Genomic DNA, 21,065 nt, shown 5'->3' on the forward strand with positions numbered 1-21,065 from the left:
GCACCCTTGGAATCCAGACTCCTGAAACCTGAAACTTCATATTTCTGTCTTTGTTTCTAGGACATGACATAAATATGTGGCATGAAGGAAGATGAGTCCAAGTAGCACACCTGTTAAAGGACTCGCTCGATTTGGAAAGAACCATTCTGCAGTGCAGATAATTGACACACTAGTAACTTCTTCAGTAGGTGGCCTTTCTGATAGGCATTATGTTTGGCTGCTACTCAAAGACAGATCAATCTACAAAGCACTTTGACTTACACTGGCCTGCTAGCCCTGTGAATCTAGTAGTTGACAAGGAAAGGGAAAGGTATGCAGGATTAGCAAAATATGCCACCCTTAAATATGCCTTTTTGGCATAAGAATAATGTTAAGCTGTTTATTTTGAGAAAGTGCTGACCAGAAGAAATTCTGAAAGCAGAGTGGAGGTTACCCTTTTGTAGGGGAAATTTACATTAGAAAGGGGCCTGTAACAGGAAGTGAGCCATTACAGGGATCACTTTCATCTGAGAGAGTCATCTGCATGGGAGGGCAAATTTCCTTTCCCAAACATTGCCTCCTCTCACCTTCCTCTGAATTGTCTTCCCCCCTTTTAAAGACCTAGACCCCTATCCTTTCCATAGTCAGGATGGTCCATAAGACTCAATTGGCTAGTTGCTTTTAAGTCTAATATTTTTCTGGGGCTCCGCATGTATGTACATAATTAAAATAGTTTTTGTCCTATGAAGTTGCCTTTTGTTTTTTAAGATTTTATTTATTTATTTGACAGAGAGAGAGAGGCAGAGAGAGCAGGAATACAATGAAGTTGAGGGGCTGTCAGCCAAGAACCTAAAATGGTAGAGGAAAAATTATTTTTCCTCCCCTACAATTAGGACCTAAATTCTTAATCCCAGCCAAATTCTTTTTTTTAAAAATATTTTATTTATTTATTCATGAGAGACAGAGAGAGAGAGGCAGAGGGAGAAGCAGGCTCCCAAGGAGCAGGGAGCCCAATGTGGGACTCGATCCCAGGACCCTGGGATCTTGACCTGAGCCGAAGGCAGACGCTTAACCATCTGAGCCACCCAGGCACCCCCAGCCAAATTCTTAATCCCAGTCTTTCAATTTCTGAATCTTCTACCTTTTCCAAAACACCACTACTTCTGTGATATTTCAGTATTTAGGTAAGGCAAGAATGTTTTTAGTACCTCAGTGCTTTTTTTTTTTAAATTGTAAATATCTATACATTCAACATTGGAGCATCTAAATACATAAGGTAAATATTAACAGACATAAAGGGAGAAATTTACAATATCCCCAGTGCTTTTTTTTTTCTTGATCTATGCTTTGTCTTAATGCATTCCAATAAACCATGGGAGAAGTACTCTAAGGCTACAGTGATTATCCCTACTACTACTTATATTCAAAACATCTGATGAAATACGGGATCCAATAGTAAAGATGTAAGATGCATTGGTTGTCAGGGTTAGAACCTGTTTGTGAAAGTACTATGGACACTCTATGAGGTATCCATGCCATCTCCAAATAAACATAGACCGTGATTTCAAGGGAAATATGTAAAAGCCATGAGCAGAGTTGAAGGGATGGAGAACACTCTTGCTCAAAGTCCCAGGGACACAGGGGTGGCGGAAGTGGTAGAAGAAGCCTTGGTTGCTGAATAACCTCAAAAGTCGCTTAGGGCCCACATAGTTCCCCTGAGAATGTTTACAAATGCAGTCTAGATGGCCCCAGGCTGGCAATGATGTGAAAGGCATCCCAAACACACACACTCATGGTCATTACAATGGAACAGAAAGTGATTTTATTGCTATGAACACAATGCAACAAAGCTGGGCAGAAGTTCAAGATTAAAAATAGGGGGCCTGGGTCTTTCTTTTCCCTTTTCCCTGTTGTCTTCCATCAAAACACAAAGCTCCAAAGCAAAAAAGAATCCTGTTTGCTTTTGTCCCCAACTCTGGTTTGGCATCTTCTCCCTCTAATTCTCCCACTCCCCTCCTTCTTTCTTCTACAGAAACCACAGAAAATAACAAAGGGGAAAAAAAGCAGAAGAGATCATAAGAGAACCTACAACAAGTGAGAGGGAAAGTAATGGAAACCTTAGTCTTAATCTAAGTGTACAGGAACCAGAGGATAGGGAGGGTCGCCTGGCTGAGGGGGGTTACAGGCAACAGTGTAGAGCTGGTTCTGGAGAGTAGTACTGTAGCGGCAGTTGGGATATGACCCTCCAGTGTGATAGCAGTAAGTCATTATAATAGGATTAGCACTCTGGTGACAGTTATTCTGGCCATTCCTGCAGATCCTGTTGGGCAAAAGACAGGTACCAGCCACGTTGCGGTAGGTGTCATGCAGAAAGGTGTTCTGAGGCTTACAGCGCTGATTATAAACATTGACAGCACGCATTGCATTGTTGCATTGGACAGGACCCGCACTTATATGCTGAATTTCAAACCATTGAGCTCTGGTGCGGGGTTGAGCCCAAGCACCAAGGGGATGCACTGACCCCCATGATCCCAGTAGCAACAGGAGGAGAGGAAAGAGTCCCAGAAGATCCAGCATCATCTTTTCTGTGTAGGAAGAGGAAAGAAAATGAGAGAATGACAGTATTAGAAGCCATAAGAGCAAAATTATTATTCACAAACATTTAGATCTTTATTGCTCCTTTCAAGATTTCATTCATCAAAAAAATTTTTTTAAACCATCTTCCTTCTGACTAGAGTCTCACATTCTATGAAGGACCTGAAGCGCAGGGAGGAGGAATGTGAGGTAAAATGACGTTTCCTCTGACTGACAGATCTCATTCTTCTCTTTGTCCTGTACTTACTGGCCCAGAACCTTGTCTCTTCCCTCCTCCCTCCTGGAATGTTTCTCCTCCATCTATGTGACCTGGACCTTCTGGCCATCTTCACGGCTCTACTCTCCCCAGCCCCCGGGGTTCTCCTCTTACCAGTCTCTGTGCTGGGGCTCCCGCTGAAATCAAAGGCAGTGATTAGTCCCAGGCTCAGAGGCTTTTGCCAGCTGTTCCTCTGCCAGGTGTGCCAGCGCGGTCTGCGTGCAGCAGGGGAGGGTTCCGAGCCCTAGGAAAGAGGAAAGGGAATGTAGGGCTTGGAAGATGCACTTCTTGTGCACAGTGTGGATGAGACCCACACTCTCCAACTCACTGTTTAAAGCCAGTATCCCTGCAGACACAGGAAGAACAAGCCTACTTAAAGGAACAAAGGAGAAGTGATAACTTCCTCAAAGAAGTTGTGAGGAAATGATGACTTCCTGTTATCCGTCGAGTGCTTCCTTCCCTGAAGCTTTAGTGTTTTGAGCTCCCTGATTTCAGTTCTTTAGGAGAAAACACCCCACAAACACACAAGACTCCCCCGGTCCAGTTGCCAATTGCAAGTCCAGCTTGTCACCTGTGCTTCTGACTGCCTGGCTATAAATCTGAGCTTCCCCCAACCCTTTATTTGTTCCACTACTTTTTTGGGGTGCTCACAGAACTCAAGGAAACAGTGATGGTTTATCAGTTTGTTAAGGGATATGATAAAGGAGACAGATGAAGACCCAGATAAAGAGATACCAAGGGTAAGGTGGGAGGGTCCCTAGTGAAGGAGCTTCTTTCTTCATGGAGTTGGGGTGCATCACCCTCCCCGTGTAGATGATATAGGAAAGATGTTAAGGTTTGAAACCAACAGCCAAGAAAGAATTCTTGAGACACCTTTGGTGCAAAAAGTGGTTTTATGAAAGCAGGCGACAGGACCCATGGGTAGGAAAAGCTGCCCCGGGTTTGTGAGGTGTGGCTGATTATATACTTGGGAATTGAGGGAGATATGGAAAAGGGAGGTTTCAAAAGGATTTTTGTATATGAAAGAAGACTCACAGGATACCGGAGGCCTTGCCATTACCTGTTAAGATTGTCTCTCCTTCTAGTAAGGCATTGACAGTAGGATAGTTGGGAACTTCCTGGAGGAAATTACACTTTGCCCCCTTCAAGTATCTGTCAATGGACTGCAGATTATAAGGACATTTAATTGTATCTACATTCCCTAATGGAAACTAGACATTGATAGAAACGCTTTGTTCTTGTAATTGCTAAGACTTTTGTAAACTGAGGGAGACTCATGTCTTGCAGGATTGTAATCTCTATAAGTTAACTATTTGTTTTTCCTTTAGGGCGGCCAGAAGTGCCTGAGGAATGTCACATATATCTCATGGGGGGCGGTGGTTGTGAGGTGTCAGGTTCTGCCTGTCCTCAGCTAGCCTTCTGCTCCCTCATCAACTCTACCTGTTTCAAGGAGTAGTCAATGGGCTGTAGGAAGTAAGGAAATTTAACTTTTTCTTTTGCCTTTGTTTCCCACATTACTTGCATCACTACTAGAGATTCAGTGTCAGAAGATAGTGTAGAGGAAAAAGCAATCTTTCTCTTCTCTCCTTCCTTCTCAGCTATGGCCTTTATAACATAAGACGGATTAACAAAAGAAAAACAAACAGAAGTTTATTAGCATGGATATGTCATATATACATGGGAGAAATGAAGGGATTGGTGTGAAATGTGGTGATGTTAAGGTCCAGGAGCAAATGGTCAAGAAAGAATTCTTGAGTCATCTTTGGTGCAAAAATGGTGGTTTTATTAATGTACGGGGACAGGACCCGTGGGCAGGAAGAGTGGCACTGGGGTTGTGAGTAGTGGCTGATTCTATTACGTCGGGTTTGGGGTAGGGATAGCCAAAGTCTCTAAGGAATTTGGAAGCAAGGGTTTTAGGACCTTGAGGGGCTAGCTGCTGTTAAGATGAGGTCATTTATTATCGTCCAGTACAACATGAGTCATGATACCCTTCAGACGTCTATCGGTGGGACATACGCTTGGAGAATTATTGCTAACATATAACCTGGGTGCGGTAGAGATAAAGGAAGTTTCCAAAGGGTTTTTTTTTTCAAAGATTTTATTTATTTATTTGACAGAGAGAGACAAGGTGAGAGAGGGAACACAAGCAGGGGGAGTGGTAGAGGGAGAAGCAGGTTTCCCGCCGAGCAGGGAGCCCGATGCGGGGCTCGATCCCAGGACCCTGGGATCATGACCTGAGCCGAAGGCAGACGCTTAACGACTGAGCCACCCAGGCGCCCCTCCAAAGGGATTTTTGTACGTTAAAGGAGACTTGCAGGATCCTGGGGGTTGAGGTAATGTCAGGCTAGGGTTACCTTTTTCCTCTAACAAAGTATTAACATTGAGGCAGCTGTGCTCTTAGAAGAAGGTCACTCTGCCTGTCCCAAGTACTCGTCAATGGGCTGCAAGTTGTAAGGAAATTTAATTTTCTTTCTACATTTCTTTTGCCTTTGTTCTTCACATCAGGAAAGGTCATTCCAAGAGGTGGTGAGACCTTGGGCTAACAGACCATCTTCAGCTAAAACAAAGGAAGAAGAGTGTGGGGAAGGCAGGCTCCAGGAAGCTGGCAGGGAAAGTATAGTAAACAAAGTTTGTTTTGCAGAGTTAAGCCTGTGCTTTCTCCATTGGTAAGAGTTTCTTGTGATTTAGAGTCATCTGTATCTTGTTACTAGACATAGGGCAACACCCTTAGGGATAGAGATTTTCTCTATGATGATAAATGTCCCTTATTTGTAAATGGGTGATTTATAGGCTGCTTTCAGAGCTTCTCCTCTGTCTTCTGTTTCTCAGAATAATCAGCTCAAAATCATCTTTGTGCCAAAGAGCCATCTTTTCGGGTAGTACATTCTGGTCTCCTATAAGAAAGAGTCTGGTTGGCCTAGTTTGCATCTCATGACCGTCACTTGACTCAGTAGAGGGGATTCAAAACCCTGACGGATAACCCCACCAATACTGCACACAAGCAGGGGAGGGATAGTTCCAGAAAGGAAATGAATATGCAGCTATCCAAATGGGGGAAAGTGGATGTGGGAAAAACCAAGCAACAACACAAAACTATTATATTAATTGTGCTTAAAGCCACTTTCTTTCCATGTGGTTTCAACCACCATCTTTTAACCCTTTAATAAAAGGAAGTTTTAGAGTTTTTAGAGTGAGGTATTTGTGAAAACTTACTGTGGGAGACCAGAATAGACCGCTCTGGAATATAAGTATAGGCAACCAGAATATGCTACCACAAAATATGCCACTACATTTTATTTTTGTTTTATTTGTTTGTCTGTTTTTGTTTTCATTGTTTTAGAGAGAGATGGCTTGTGAGAGTATAGGGCAGGTGGCAGAGGGAGGGGGAGAGGGAGAGAGAGAGTCCCAAGCAGGCTCCAAACTCAGCACAGAGCTGGATGTGGGGCTGGATCTCATGACCCTGAGGTCATGACCCGAGCCGAAATCCAGAGTCGACGCCTAACAGACTGAGCCATCCAGGTGCCCCACGCCCTACAGTTTGAAGCAGCTTTTATCAGCTGAGAGAAACAGCCAGTATTCCTCATCTGCAAATTGATTATTGGCACAGAGCTACTGGTTTAACACTAATCTCTTGTGAGTTTGGTTACTATAGGTCATCATCTCCCCAGTGTCTGCTCATCCCCAGGTGCACTGGAAAATTGCAAAGCTGAGGAGCTGCTCTTGGAACATGACGACCAACCTAGATTCCTTGGCTACTCACTGGGGCTAGACGTCTAGGACTAGGAATGCAGCCACCTAACTGAAAATGTTATGACCTTGGTCTTTTCTCCAATTGTTTCAAGACTAGAGTCATTCATTCAACAATGCAGGAGGCTAAAGATCACAAAGTACTTTAATGTTTCACATTTCTCCTCCCCATACCTGTTCGAGGCAAAATTATATGAAGTGAAGGTTTATCTTTCTCTGTGTCTCTCTTCCCCATTTAGCAAACAGAATTCTCATGGACGTTACTTACTTGTGTCTTCAACAGTTCCTTCTGCAATTTACTTCCTCTTTCCTCCGACAAAATTTAAGTCTTGAGACCCATTCTTGAAGGTTACATTTTAAAGTCCCATATCCCACTCTATATGTCTGCCTAGTGAAAATGATTTTTATCAGATAACCTCATTTCTGCCATTATCTTCTACTTGATTTATTATTCCTCAAGAAACATAATGCCTTAACCTATCTAAAATGCATGCATTTCCTTAGAGACTTGTTTAAGGGATGAGTCCAATGACACACACCTTAAACTTACACTCTGCACACATCATATCCAAGCATAATCTGTATCACTCCTCCAATCATACAACCCGTAACATATATAAATGTCACACACGTTGGAATGACATACTCTATTTAGGGAAGGGAAGACCGTTCAGCTTGGGTCAGTATAAGGAGAGTCACTATCAGGAACGTCCCTGGTTCAGTAAAACAGAGAAACCGTATGAGCTTAATCTTAAAAAACTGTAAGAGCAAGTCAGATAAATGAGGGCACAAGGGTATTCTGGGCACAGAAACCGTGCAGGTGGTTTTGATAGGAAGAAAGCATGGGATGACGCATAACTCTAAGTAATTGGAAAACATTGGCACATAAATGCAAAGGAAGGAGTAGCAAGGGCTGTTGACGTAGGCAGGGGCTCCCACTTGGGAAGTGCTGGACACGCTACTCGAACCTGGGGGTGTGGGTAGACTTTCTATTTTTTGATGTCTAACAGCTGGATGTCCTCTATGCCATCGACATACCCGTTTGCACCACAGTGGAATTCAATATAGCTGTAGCTGCTGTGCTCCCTGTAGCTCTTTTGGTTACCCTCCTGGTAGCACTTGAGTATTTTGAAGGGATGCTGGGCCCATATATATACATTTCTGTAACGGTCTCTCCACTTCCTGAGGCAAATATGCTCGATTTTGTGCCAAAAGGTATAGATGAAGATGTGATAGTTCCTGTCTTGTGGAGCTTCTCTCTCCCTCATGAGATCATTGCATTTGTAGTCGCTCAATTTCCAGCTTGTGCTCAGGTAGTGCTGTTTCATGAATTCCCTCCAGGAGAGGTTCTGGCTGTGTACAAGCAGCCCGCCTAGGGAAAACAGCAGGGCCAAGAGAGGGCCTAGGCCCTTTAGAGGGGATGCCATCTCAGTCGCCAGAGCCACCTGCGGGCCCACAGGGAAGAGAGAGGAAAGCATTATCTCAGCACTGCCTTAAGAGTTGACCTGCACCTTAAAATACCTTTCTTGCCAAAGTAGGCCCTCGGGCCCAACTTTACCATTTTGTTCCCAGGCTTGAAGAGGATAAATCTCATTAGGTAGTAAACTTTACAAGAACTGAAAATATGCCAGGACCTGACTGAGACTAACACAAGATGGTCAAAAATAGGTGAAGTTTATTTTGAGAATTTCAAACACCTGCCGTCTGCCCTCTCTTCTACCCAAACTGAGGAACCCATCATCCTCTAGCTAACTCTGTTTGTTTGACAGTCCAGATCAGTTCACTGAAGAGCATGGTTCTAAAAGAAAATGGTATTTTAAGCTTTATGACTGTGAAGTGGAAAGGATTGTCACCCTCTAAGGGAATGAGGAAGTTAGGTGAAGACTTGGGTGATACTTTCCAAGCAAGAAGGCTTTGGTTCCCTCAAACCCCAGGCTACAGTTGCAATGATTCTGCAAAATGGTGTTTTTCTAATCCCGGTTTCCTTAGAACACTTCCCCAAAGCCTGTGTGAAACCTGTTATCACTTCTGACCACCCACATACTCTCAGCGGCCATTTACTTCATTATCATCGTTATAAACCATCTTGATTTGTTGTTCAGAATGCAATCATATAGGAACTCCAGTTTTGAAAGATTGTTCTCATCAATCAAGTACCAGATTGAAACTACCCTCACAGGAGCTACTCTGGTCAAAATTAGGGCATAGAGTTCTTTGGAAAAGTCTCCCCTTTAAACCAGCTCTCCGTCCTCATTCACTGCTAGGAGTACAGCTGGTCCTTTGGAATCTCTAACCTCTTCTCAGCTCTCTGAGCACTGTGTCCACAAATGGGGTTAAAGAATAGCTGCCTCAGTGTCCACGATAGCCAAACTGTGGAAAGAGCCAAGATGTCCATCGACAGATGAAAGGATGAAGAAGAAGTGGTATGTATACACAATGGAATATTATGCAGCCATCAAAAGGAATGAGATCTTGCCATTTACAACGACATGGTTGGAACTGGAGGGTGTTATGCTGAGTGAAATAAGACAATCAGAGAAAGACATGTATCATATGACCTCGCTGATATGAGGACTTTTTAACCTCAGGAAACAAACTGAGGGTTGCTGGAGTGGTGGGGGGGTGGGAGGGATGGGGTGGCTGGATGGTAGACATGGGGGAGGGTATGTGCTATGGTGAGCGCTGTGAATTGTGCAAGACTGTTGAATCACAGATCTGTACTTCTGAAACAAATAATGCAATATATGTTAAGAAAAAAAAAAGAAGAGGAAGATAGCAGGAAGGGAAGAATGAAGGGGAGTAAGTCGGAGGGGGAGACGAACCATGAGAGACGATGGACTCTGAAAAACAAACTGAGGTTTCTAGAGGGGAGGGGGTGGGGGGATGGGTTAGCCTGGTGATGGGTATTAAAGAGGGGCACGTTCTGCGTGGAGCACTGGGTGTTATGCACAAACAATGAATCATGGAACACTACATCAAAAACTAATGATGTAATGTATGGTGATTAACATAACAATTAAAAAATTAAAAAAAAAAAAGAATAGCTGCCTCAGAGACCTGGGAGAATCTAATGTGATATGTAAGTGAAAGCACTTCTGAGAATGTTGTAGGGACCCAGGACGGGCCACCCCAGAAGGTGTCCCAGGCATATTGATTATTTTGAATTGAAGCTCCTTGGAAAACAGCCAGTGCAAGGACACTCAGATCCTCTTCTGTCCCTGTAAAAGCAGAAATGGAATCTCTCCTATATATGGTTCCCTCCCTGTGTTAAGAAATAAAAGAAGACATTCTTATCACCAGAGATAGGGCTTTTACTCATTTTTTTAGTATTTTTTAAGTAAGTTCTATGCCCAACATGGGGCTTGAACTCATAACCCTGAGATCAAGAGTCACATGTGCCACTAACTGAGCTGGCCAGGCACCCCGCCACTGATAGGGATTTTAAAGCTAAGAAAGCTGTATAAACAAACTTTCTTGCTTTTTGCTAATCTACTACCTCAGCCCAGATTCTGCTTGGAATTCCTTACTAATTAAAACTCCCAAACATTTGTTTTGTCTGTCCTATCAATTCCTCACAAATCTATTGTCTCATTGTTTAAAATGTATAAAAACTACCTGCCTCGGTCATTTCTTTGAGATCTCAATTTCATTCTTGGGCCTCTGTGTGCACATAACAAAACTTTGCTCCTTTTCTCCTATTGAATCTGTCTTGTGTCACCTTCAATCTTAAACTAGCTAGCAGAATTTTGAAGGATAGAAGGAAATTTTTTTCGGCCTCTATCGTGTCAAGTGCTCTATCAGGCACAGAAGACAGAGTAGGCACATTCACATCTGGGCCACCCTATACCTGGCCCAAAGGTCCTAAGGAGGATAGAAGACCAGGATTCAAGCTGCTTCAATGCATTATGCTTGGGAAGATTGGGGAGGAAGTGGGAGTGGGGGTGGGGGGGTTGAGGGGAGACACAGTATCGCTGGGCTTAATCCTGAGTTGAATTCATGTCTTTGCCTCTTACAAATTCGATCACTTTCCTATCTTAACTCTTCGGTCTAGGAATTCAGTGAGGCCCTTTCCGGTGTTTCTAGGCCTTTCCCGGCAAGCGTCCTCAGCACCAACCCTAACTCAAACTCACCCTGTTCAGATCCAACACTCAGGTGTCACTGGTCGAGGAAATCAATACGTGGATCTGAAGAGCAGAGAGCCAGGAAGTCTGCAGCCGTGAAGAAAGGAATGGTAGTGAGAGGTACAGCACTCCAACTGATTAGAAGCCTGGCAGGGGTGGGGGACAGCCTTCCAATGTGAACCTGTTCCTGTGTCTTCTCATCTAGAACACTTAAGTTCACTCTGAGAATAGCCTGGAGCAAAGGGGACCAATAACAAAGACTCGCTTCTGGGTACAGAGGAATGATAAGGGCCTGGGGAGGAGTAACATGGGAGAAGGGTAATCTGAGCTTATCAGGGGACAATCAGAAATCTATTTCCTAAATTCACTTCCTGATAAAACATCTGGGTCCATATCCCCAGATGACTAGGCTATATTCAATGAGAAGTTCAGTGGGAAAAACAACACCACCACCACCACCTCTGGTGTTGTGAACTGTGGAATCTTCATCGAGAGGGGAGAGTATGTTGTCAAAGGTGCAATTTATGGATAAAGTGAGATCCTTGAATGTGTTTCCTATCAATGCATTTCTTTAAAGCCTGCTTCTAGCTAAGCCACCTTGGTTGAGTTTCTCACTGGACCACCTTATTATGAGATAGTCAAGAAGGGTAGCAGAATTTGCCACTCCAAATGTTACCTCTTGGGCATAAGGATGATTTTGAGCTGGTGATTTTTAGGAAACCACAGATGCAGGAGAAGCTCTGAAGCCAGAGTGGAAGTTAGCCTTTTTAAAAGAACATTGTATTTATAAAGGAAATTTCCATTTGTACGTGTATGTCCCTCTTAGTATCAGAAATAGGAGGGTGACTCTAGAAATCACAAGAAACTCCTATCAGTGTAAAAAAAAAAAAAGAACGAAAAAGAAACCTTTATTAATGGAGAAAGCACTGACTTAAATGTGCCTAACAAACATCATTGGTAGCTAGGCTTTTCCTGGTAACCTCCCATAATTGGCCTCCCCACCCCCATTCCAACATCTTTCTTTTGTCCTGAGCTGAAGATGGTATTCAAGGTGGTGGCTTGAGCCATTCTGGGGCATTTAACTCAGTTTTTCTGGGTATATCCAATATACGAGAGATATATGCTCTTAAACTTATCTTTGTTTCTCTTTTCTCAATCTTTTTTTATAACAGAGATAATAAAAACACCTAGACCATATCAACCAAAAAGTATAAGGAGACAGTAATTAAAGAAAAGTGTTTATTTGAGATCAAGAATTGTAATTTGGTGTGTACAGATTACACAAGCCAAATTACACAAGTCCCACTAGAGAGCCAAGAACAGGGGTTTCTCAATATAAAGGAGGAATGCCTTTCTTTCTTTCTTTAAGATTGTATTTATTTGGGCGCCTGGGTGGCTCAGATGGTTAAACGTCTGCCTTCGGCTCGGGTCGTGATCCCAGAGTTCTGGGATCGAGTCCCGCAGCGGGCTCCCTGCTCCTTGGGAGTCTGCTTCTCCCTCTGCTTCTCTCTCTCTCTCCCTCTGTCTCTCATGAATAAATAAATAAAATCTTTAAAAAAAAATAGATTGTATTTATTTATTTGAGAGCGAGGGAGAGCAAGCCAGTCTGTATGGAGGAGGGACAGAGGGAGAAGCAGACAAACCACTGAGCAGGGAGCCCCAATGGGGGCTCCATCCCAAGATCCAAAGGCAGACTCTTAACTGAAAAACCACCCAGGCACCCCAAGGGGAATGGTTTTATACATTGTTCACAAAGAATTTTGATTGGTGCTGGTGCCAGAAAACTAATCTTGGCTAAACATAATTGGTTGATAAGGCAAACACTATGCAAAGTCCAGTAGATACTGTAGCAAGTTGCAGGTGTTCTGCAGTCTTTAGAGTCTTTACGGTTTGGCCCAGTTCAAAATTCATGACTCCACCCAGTGAGCATGTGCATAAAGGCCACCTCCTCAATGACCTCCCTGCTCCATTTTAAACCCCCTTGACATAAGGACTTTATTTATTTTTATTTTGGAGTAAACTCTACCCCCAATGTGGGGCTCAAATTCATGACCCAAAGATCAAGAGTCACATGCTCTACCAACTGAGGCAGCCAGACAACCCATAAATCACTTTATTTTACATCACCATTCACAGGGGGTAGAGGGAAATTTTTCTTTTCTGTTTTTTAGTCATAATGATCGTTTATACCCAGAACTTTTCTTCAAGACATATTAGTGACTATGCCACTCTGGTGTATAGTCTCCTGATTCTCTCTTTGAATGGGAAATATGTCATCAAGATTAGATAGAGAAATACTGGCATTTATAGAAACACAGTGGTGTTTCTATACAAAAACTCTCAAAACCCAGCTCAAGTCAAGCATTCCTTGAATAACAGGGAATCATATGCTGATAGACCGAATGGGGATTGTGTCATGAGCACGCTATGAAGGCGCTCACATTAGTTGTGTCTTTCCACAATGTCAGCTTTAGTCAATCATAAAGCAAAGTTAAATCATAATTATAAAGCAGGTTCAGGACTCCAAACTCGATAACATTTCACCATGTGATTAAACTTGGCTTCTTAGGAGCACACAGAGCAGGACACAAGACAAACCATAGAACAAAGCAGATAACAGAAGGATGTAGTAAGTTAACGAACCAAACTCGAAGTCAGTCTGTGGGCACACAGTTGAGATAATTCCTTTGTCAGTCTGGGTCAGCTCTGGGCACTCACTTCTTCTTATGTTCCAGCAGGGAAGGAAGGTTCTCTTTGGAGGTCAATGGGGCAGAAGCTTCAGGGGCAGTTGCCTTTTTAAATGGTCAGACATAGAGGGGTCAGGTCTGAAGAGTGACATTGTGCTGCCAATTCCTCCCCTTTCTAAAGGGATTGAATCAGTCTCAAGCCCTTGTAGACCCTCTGGTTCTTTTTCTTATCAGTTCTGGGGTGTCTGCTGACACTGGTCCCAGGGAATATCTCCTAGCTGCAGTACCTTTAACTACTTGTCATGGCTTGACACAGGCCGCTGCTTCACACAGGGTCCCACTTGACATGAGAGACTCCATTTCGTTCTCTACATTTCACCCCGTGATTCCTCGTGGCAAATTCTGTAAGGGCCATGCAGGAATCAAATATATCTTAAAGCAGGATCGCAGTACTAGTTTGGTAACATAACAAAAGGCATATTTAGGTTATTTAATCAAGTTTTTAATAGAAATAAAGCAAAATCAATAAAATTCAAACCATATGAGATAAAAATCACATCATATCCAAACAAGATGGGTACATTAAACTGAATCAAGCAAACTTAAGTAAGGATTTAAGTCAAAGGACTCCAACTCAAAGTCATATCTACTAAGAAGTAAATCAAGTCAAAAAGAAAGAAGATAAGTTAATAGGGTGTTTAACATCTTACAAGGACTACCTTTTCCTAATCTGTCTCTTTGACTTAGCAAAAAGTAAGCTACATCCAGGGCCTGTTGAAAACTTCCTTGATTTTCTATCAATCGTAATTCTCTTCCTAATGATCCGTTGAATCTCTCTATATATCCAGCATCTGTAAGGTGGTTAACTAGATGGTAATTTCATCTTAAGTCCTATAGATCACAGAGCTTTTCAACTGAGGTGGCTGTAAAATGAGTTCCCTGATCATGTTCTTCTATTCCTGGTGCTCCAAAGTGAACTGCCCATGACTCTAGAGCTCCTAATTGTTGCATGAGCTGAAGGACTAGAGGCAGCCATAGCTATCCCTAATCCTGTATATCTGCGTCTACCATGCTAGTGGCATATTTCTGTTGATAGCTGTGATGTAATGGTCACAGAAGTTTATTTGTATAGTGAAATTAAACGCGGTGGGCTTGTCTGTGTCTGTTGGTGCAGTGTACCTGCATTTATCTGTCATCTGTTTACATGGGAGGCATCCTTGGAATGCTCTTTTTATTTCCTGCCAAATGACCTTAAGATTTCTTTCAGGGAACCATTTATCTAAGGCATGTGTTCCTATATGTCCTTTCTATGTGTTTCCATAATTGTATGTGGGGTTATTAGTCTTTCTGTTGTTCCTCATTTCTGTGATATCGATTTCCCTGCTTTTTTCATTTCAATGGTGGTACTTGAGGTCCCTCCCATTTTCTATCCCTCTCTGTTTAATATTATTAGTGGCAATGTGTGTCTCCATCTGTCCTTATCCCTTTTTAATTTTAATTTCAACCCTTCTTTTGTTTTTATTGCCTTAATATTTCTCGTCAATGCATCAACCTCATTATTGTATTTTGAGACCTTTGTGTTGTCTTTTATGTGCCAACAAGTGTGTAACATATGTTTCATTCTCTCTGAGGCTATATCTAATTATTCCCAATATTCTCTTGACCATAATTCTTTGCCATTTATTTTAAAGTCATTTCCTGGGGTGCCTGGGTGGCTCAGTTGTTAAGCGTCTGCCTTCAGCTCAGGCCCTGATCCCAGGGTCCTGGGATCAAGCCCTGCATCGGGCTCCCTGCTCAGTCGGATGCCTGCTTCTCCCTCTCCCACTCCCCCTGCTTGTTCTCCCTCTTTTGCTGTGTATCTCTCTGTAAAATAAATAAATAAAATCTTTAAAGAAAGCCATTTCTTTTTAAAAAAAAGATATATTCACTTATTTTAATAAATATATAAAAATATATTATATATATATAGCCCTGAGATCATGACCTGAGTTGAAACCAAGAGTGATGCTCAACCAACTAAGGCACCCAGCTGCTCCCTCAATGCATTTCTTTATAGAGCTATCTGTGAAATCCCCAACACCCTTGGTAGGCACCAAATAAACAGTTGACATAAGAGGAGGGCACAGGTTAACTGTATTCAAGTTATCCTTACCTCAGAAAAGTAGCCAAGCTACCATTATAGACTGAAATAGATGGATACCTCATACCATTGCTGGGTTTCTTGGGGTTCATATAAACCATGTCTTTATACCCAGTGTAATGTGCTGAATTGTGTTCTTCTACAGTTTATATGTCGGAGCCCAGGTTCTCAGAAATGTGAGTGTATCTCAGAATGTGACTATATTTGAAGATCAGGCTCTTAAAGAAGTGATTAAGTTAAAATGAAGCCCTTAGGGTGGGCTCGAATCCAATGTGACTGGTGTGTTTATAAGAAGAGGAAATGAGAACACACAGAGATGTTTCAGGGGCACATGCACAGAGAAAAGACCCTGTAAGGACACTGCAGGAGAGGAGCCTTCTTCAGGCCATGGAAAGAGGCTCAGAAGAAACCAAACCTGCCAAAGCTGTCATTTTGGACTTCTGGCCTCCAGAACTGTGAGAAAACACATTTCTGTTGCTTAAGCCACTCGGTCTGTGGTAATCGTTACAGCAGTGTTAGCAAACTGATACACCCTGTCACCAATTCTTCCAGTCCTCTTGAATTACATCTTTTATTTCTTGGATCAGTGCTCAGTGTGCCACCGTGACATCCCTTGGTCCATGACACAGTTCATCCCATCCAACATCCCGGACTAGAGCCCTGGAGCTTGGTGTCAGTGAGGGCAGAAGGGAAGGCTCCATGCTTTCCCTCTTCATCCCAGGAATGGGAACAGATTAAGGAGGCTCACTTTTATTCTGCCAAGGTGCCATAGTTTGGGATAGCACATCCTGAACTCCCTCAATACTAAAAATCAACAAATGTACCAAGAGAATTTAAAGAAGAGAGCCATCCTGGGGCGCCTGGGTGGCTCAGTTGGTTAAGCGACTGCCTTTGGCTCAGGTCATGATCCTGGAGTCCCGGGATCGAATCCCACATCAGGCTCCCTGCTCAGCAGGGAGTCTGCTTCTCCCTCTGACCCTACCCCCTCTCGTGCTCTCTATCTCTCATTCTCTCTCTCTCAAATAAATAAATAAAATCTTAAAAAAAAAAAAAAGAAGAGAGCCATCCTATGTGCATGGGTCTAAAGACTCAGTATTATTAAGATGTGGATTCTCCCCAAATTGATCTATAGATTCAACTCAATTCTTATCAAAATCCCTGGAGGATAAGCTGATTCCAAAATCATATGGAAAGGCAAACAACCTAGAACTGCCAAAAGAACTTTTTAAAAAATGTATTTATTTATTAGAGAGAAAGAGAGAGAAAACACAAGCTGGGGGAGCAACAGACTCCCCGCTGAGGAAGGAGCCCAATGCGGGACTTGATCCCCAGGACCCTGGGATCATGACATGAGCCGAAGGCAGATGCTTACCTGACTGAGCCACCCAGGCATCCCAGAATTTTTTGTTTTAAGATTTTATTTTTAAGTAATCTCTATATCCAAGGTGGGACTCATAATCACAACCCCAAGATCAAGAGTCCAATGCTCTACCCATTGAGCCAGGCTAGCACCCCTAGAATAGCCAAAACAACTTTAAAAAGAGCAAAGTTGAAAGGCTAATGCCACTTCAGAATATGTTCTAGATGAAGCATAAATGTAAAAATAGGACTGGATACACTCCAAATTTATGCTTTCATCTCAGAAGAGTTAAGAGGAGTGAGAATGGAGAGAGGAATAAAGGGGACTCCAGGGTTTTTATATTTTCTTTATTGAAAAAATTCTAAGCAAATGAAAAACAATATTTATTAGTGTTGAGTACTATATATTAGCTTGTACTGATCTACATTTAATCACCTTAAAAATGAAATGAGCCCATGAGAGGGCAGGGGAAGGACTTTATAAAACCTACCAAGAAGTATGAGGAACTCCAGAAGAATCCCCATGCCCCTGAGTTTAGCTTCTCCTCTCCTGTGAGACTCTGCGGCTCCACTTCTACCACCCTCACACTGGGCTGTCCTCTGCACACTTGTCTCAAATGTAGACAAACAACACTTTCCCTGTTTCTATTAGCACTGTCTAGATAGTTTGGAATTTTCAAAAATAACTTTACAAGTTGAAAAGATGACTTACAGAAAAAATATTCATACTAGGAAATTAATCGATCGAAACAGGTTTAGATTGTCTACTCCCCACCCTTTCCAATGGAAGTAACTAAGGCGTCTAAGACAGTAGGTCAAGCTGTCAGAGCAGCACCATGTTTTTACTGACCCCACATCTTCTAGTCAATATAAATTTTCTTTTGTTCCTTAAAAGTACAGTGTTATCTGATCTGATTCTCAAATTCTGTTTCCACACAGCGTGGGTAGGTGACATGTTTTCATTATCTCCTTAGTTCATTTTCTCTGAGAACTGAGGCATCTCTAAACCAGGGCTCACCGTCTTGGAACCAGGCCTGGCCTTGGGATGCCACTGGAGCCACGGATCCTGAAGCTCCTCAGAGCTCCCTGTGCTGGGAGGAAAGGCAGAAGGTCAGGATAACCTGGAGGGGGAGACACAGGATGGGAGCAATGGGAGCTCAGGTGGGTCTCAGTCCAGGCCCTGCTGGCTCTGGCCAATTCCCACCACTACAGGCAGACTTTTAGGGGGCATCTTAAAAATTCGGTACAGCATGAGACATTTCATCTCAGGGTCATGAGTTCAATCCCCACATTCAGTGTAGTTTACTTAAAAAAAAAAAGTTAAATAAAAACTTAAAAGGGGAGACTTCAAAAGTGTTGCAAAGTGTGCGGGCATTCCTGAATTGTGGGCCAGACCCAAAACTCCACTTTTCCGTGTAAGGGCAGTTCCAGCTCTAATCCTATATTCTGCATGGCCCACAAAAGAAGCCTCCTGAAGGCACATTTGTGCAATTGAACTCTGTCTGAGAGATATGACTGACTGATGCAGGTGGGTCAATCAGACATCCTTCAGCAGGAAATTATATTTACCAATGAAATAGAAAGAGAGATGAACATGTGCTCGCCATGTGAAACAGAAGGGCCAAGGAAATGAATATGCTACCGACAGCCTGAGGGAATGCATAGAAAGGAACATTGATGAGGTATACCAAGAGGCCCTATCTTTCCAGTCCTGAGTCCATAATTTCCTGAGGCACCAGTTAAAAATTCTCAGCCTGTTGGGTGTCTTCCCTCCTACTGAATTCTAGCCACCTGGGTCAGCCATAGCCAGAGGACAAAATCTTTTGAATACCTTCGTTGACCAGAAGTAGCAGACCTTTTCTATACAGGACCAGACAGTAACTATTTCACCTTTGTGGGCTACATGTGGTCTCTCTCTTCCCTTCCCCTCCTCCTCTTCCCCTCCCCCCTTCCAGGTGTTCCTACCTCTAGATGGGCAGTGGTTCCTGAATACAGTCATGCCGGGACCTTTAAAAAACATTCCATCAAGCCCAGGCCCCATCCTCACAAATTCATTTGGTTGTTTATTAAGTGTTCATAATTTCATTTAAAGGAATTCAGTTGGGACAACTTCTGTGTCTCTCCTTTACTGTCACACTGATAACACACTCACAACACTTCTGACACCACATGTGTGTGTTGGGGGGGTAGTTTCCTACACCAGGCCACTCTGGGACATTGGGTGAATATTCTATGATTTAACTCAATTCTGATACTACCTCCCTGGAGATAGTATCAGCTCCCCCAGGATCAGGGCTCAGTCTCACAAGACTCCCCCGGTCCAAATGCCAATCCCAAGTCCAACTTGTCTCCTGTGCTTCTGACTGCCTGTCTATAAATCTGAGCTTCCCACCACCCCCTTGTTTATTGGATTGATTTGCTAGAGCCACTAACAGAACCTAAGGAAACACTTATGCTTTACCAGTTTATGAAAAGATATGATAAGGAAAGAGATGAATAGCCAGATAAAGAGATAGCTAGAGTAAGGTATGGAAGGGTCCCTAGCAAAAGAGCTTCTCTGTCCATGGAGTTGGGGTGCAAAAGAAATTGATTTAATTGCAGTGAACACAATGCACCAAAGCTTGGCAGAAGTTCCAAGCTTAAAAATATGGGACCTGGGTCTTTCGTGGCCCTTTTCCTTATTGCCTTCCATCAAGACATACAGAGCTCCAAAGCAGAAAAGAATTCTATTTGTTTTTGTCCACAAGTCTGGTCTGGCATCTTGGCCCTGTAATTCTCCCACTCCCTGCTTTCTTTCTTCTAAAGGAATCATGGAAATCAACAAAGGAAACAGAAGACAAAAGGGACGATAAAGAACTTGCACCAAGTGAGAGGGAAAGTAATGGAAACCTTGGTCTTAACCTAAGTGTACAGGAACCAGAGGGTTGGTAAAATCTAAGTGTACAGGAAGCAGAAGATGGGGAGGGTAGCCTGGCTGAGAGTCGTTATGGCAACAATGTAGAACCGGTTCTGGAGTGTAGTGCTATATCTACAGTCAGGATATGTCCGTCCAGCAGTAAGTCATGCCAATACAATTTGCACTCTGGTGGCAGTTATTCTGGCCTCTACTGCAGTTCATGTTTGGCAAAAGACAGGTATCTGACACATTCTGGAAGGAGTCATGGAAAAAAAGTGTTCTCAGGCTTACAGTACTGTTCAAGATGATTGACACGAGGCATTTCTGTGTAGCATTGGACAGAACCTGCTCTTAGATGCCAAAGTACAAATGTTTGAACACTGGTGGAAGATTGAGCCCAGTCATCCAGTGGATGCACTGGCCCGCACGATCCCAGCAGCAACAGGAGGAAAGGAAAGGGTCCCAGAAGATCCAGCATCATCTCTTCCGTGTAGGAAGAGGAAGAAAGTGAGAAAATGACAGTAGTAGAAACCATAAGAGCAAAATTATTATTCACAACCATTTAGATCTTTAGTGTGCCTTTTAAGATTTAATTGGTCCTTTTCTTGTTGTTTAAACCATCTTCCTTCTGACTTGAGTCTCACATTCTATGAAGGACCTGAAGACCAGGGAGGAGGAATGTGAAGTAAGATGACGTTTCCTCTGACTGGCAGATCCCATCCTTCTCTTTGTCCTGTACTTACTGGCCCAGAACCTTGTCTCTTCCCTCCTCCCTCCTGGAATGTTTCTCCTCCATCTATGTGACCTGGACCTTCTGGCCATCTTCACGGCTCTACTCTCCCCAGCCCCCGGGGTTCTCCTCTTACCAGTCTCTGTGCTGGGGCTCCCGCTGAGATCAGAGGCAGTGGTTAGTCCCAGGCTCAGAGGCTTTTGCCAGCTGTTCCTCTGCCAGGTGTGCCAGCGCGGTCTGCGTGCAGCAGGGGAGGGTTCCGAGCCCTAGGAAAGAGGAAAGGGAATGTAGGGCTTGGAAGATGCACTTCTTGTGCACAGTGTGGATGAGACCCACACTCTCCAACTCACTGTTTAAAGCCAGTATCACTGCAGTTCAGGAAGAGCAAACCTACTTAAAGGAACAAAGGAGAAGTGATAACTTCCTCAAAGAAGCTGTGAGGAAATGATGACTTCCTGATACCAGTTGAGTGCTTTCTTCACAGTCTGAAGCTTCAGTGTTTCAAGCTCTATGATTTCAGTTCTTTAGGAGAAAACACACCATGTAAATTTGATA

General features: G+C 43.2%; 2 protein-coding genes and 1 pseudogene across 12 annotated transcripts; all 3 read right to left on the bottom strand.

The window, feature by feature from the left end:
* Nucleotides 1–1,778: 1,778 nt before the first annotated feature.
* Nucleotides 1,779–3,152, bottom strand: LOC148163922 (ribonuclease K3-like). The gene is made up of 2 exons (XM_088024695.1): nucleotides 2,945–3,152; nucleotides 1,779–2,564 (listed from the first exon to the last, which is right to left on the bottom strand). The coding sequence occupies exon 2, from the start codon at nucleotides 2,557–2,559 to the stop codon at nucleotides 2,104–2,106; it is 456 nt and encodes a 151-aa protein (XP_087880821.1). The 5' UTR covers nucleotides 2,560–2,564; nucleotides 2,945–3,152; the 3' UTR covers nucleotides 1,779–2,103.
* Nucleotides 2,945–20,736, bottom strand: LOC148163923 (epididymal secretory protein E3-beta-like). Of its 10 annotated transcripts, none has more exons than XR_015768536.1 (8): nucleotides 20,647–20,734; nucleotides 17,903–18,005; nucleotides 13,673–13,787; nucleotides 13,342–13,490; nucleotides 10,708–10,785; nucleotides 7,616–8,022; nucleotides 3,159–5,387; nucleotides 2,945–3,074 (listed from the first exon to the last, which is right to left on the bottom strand). XR_015768536.1 is itself a non-coding variant. In XM_088024690.1 (7 exons), exons 6-7 carry the CDS (start codon nucleotides 8,002–8,004, stop codon nucleotides 2,999–3,001), a joined length of 465 nt encoding a protein of 154 aa, XP_087880816.1. In that variant the 5' UTR covers nucleotides 8,005–8,022; nucleotides 10,708–10,785; nucleotides 13,342–13,490; nucleotides 13,673–13,787; nucleotides 17,903–17,975; nucleotides 20,647–20,736; the 3' UTR covers nucleotides 2,945–2,998. The 10 variants fall into 10 exon arrangements, 8 of the variants coding, with proteins under 8 accessions (XP_087880816.1, XP_087880813.1, XP_087880818.1 ...); XR_015768535.1 differs by having other exon boundaries at nucleotides 3,159–5,724; XM_088024690.1 differs by lacking the exon at nucleotides 3,159–5,387 and having other exon boundaries at nucleotides 17,903–17,975; nucleotides 20,647–20,736.
* LOC148163924 (ribonuclease K3-like) lies at nucleotides 18,012–20,730 on the bottom strand (annotated as a pseudogene). The gene is made up of 2 exons (XR_015768537.1): nucleotides 20,647–20,730; nucleotides 18,012–20,263 (listed from the first exon to the last, which is right to left on the bottom strand). The product of XR_015768537.1 is annotated as a ribonuclease K3-like (transcript).
* Nucleotides 20,737–21,065: the final 329 nt, after the last annotated feature.

Source organism: Eumetopias jubatus, unplaced genomic scaffold (genome assembly GCF_037043125.1).
Source record: "Eumetopias jubatus isolate StellerSeaLion01/CBP00866 unplaced genomic scaffold, mEumJub1_p1.0 scaffold_7, whole genome shotgun sequence".
Lineage (NCBI taxonomy): Eukaryota > Metazoa > Chordata > Mammalia > Carnivora > Otariidae > Eumetopias > Eumetopias jubatus.

Coding starts and splice junctions, on each gene's coding strand:
- LOC148163922 (XM_088024695.1), bottom strand. CDS start 2,559: ATGATGCTGGATCTTCTGGGACTCTTTCCTCTCCTCCTGTTGCTACTG.
- LOC148163923 (XM_088024692.1), bottom strand. CDS start 8,004: ATGGCATCCCCTCTAAAGGGCCTAGGCCCTCTCTTGGCCCTGCTGTTT. Junction 3,075..7,615: donor TTCCACTGTGGTGCAAACGG/GTATGTCGATGG, acceptor CCTCTTTCCTAG/GGCTCGGAACCCTCCCCTGC.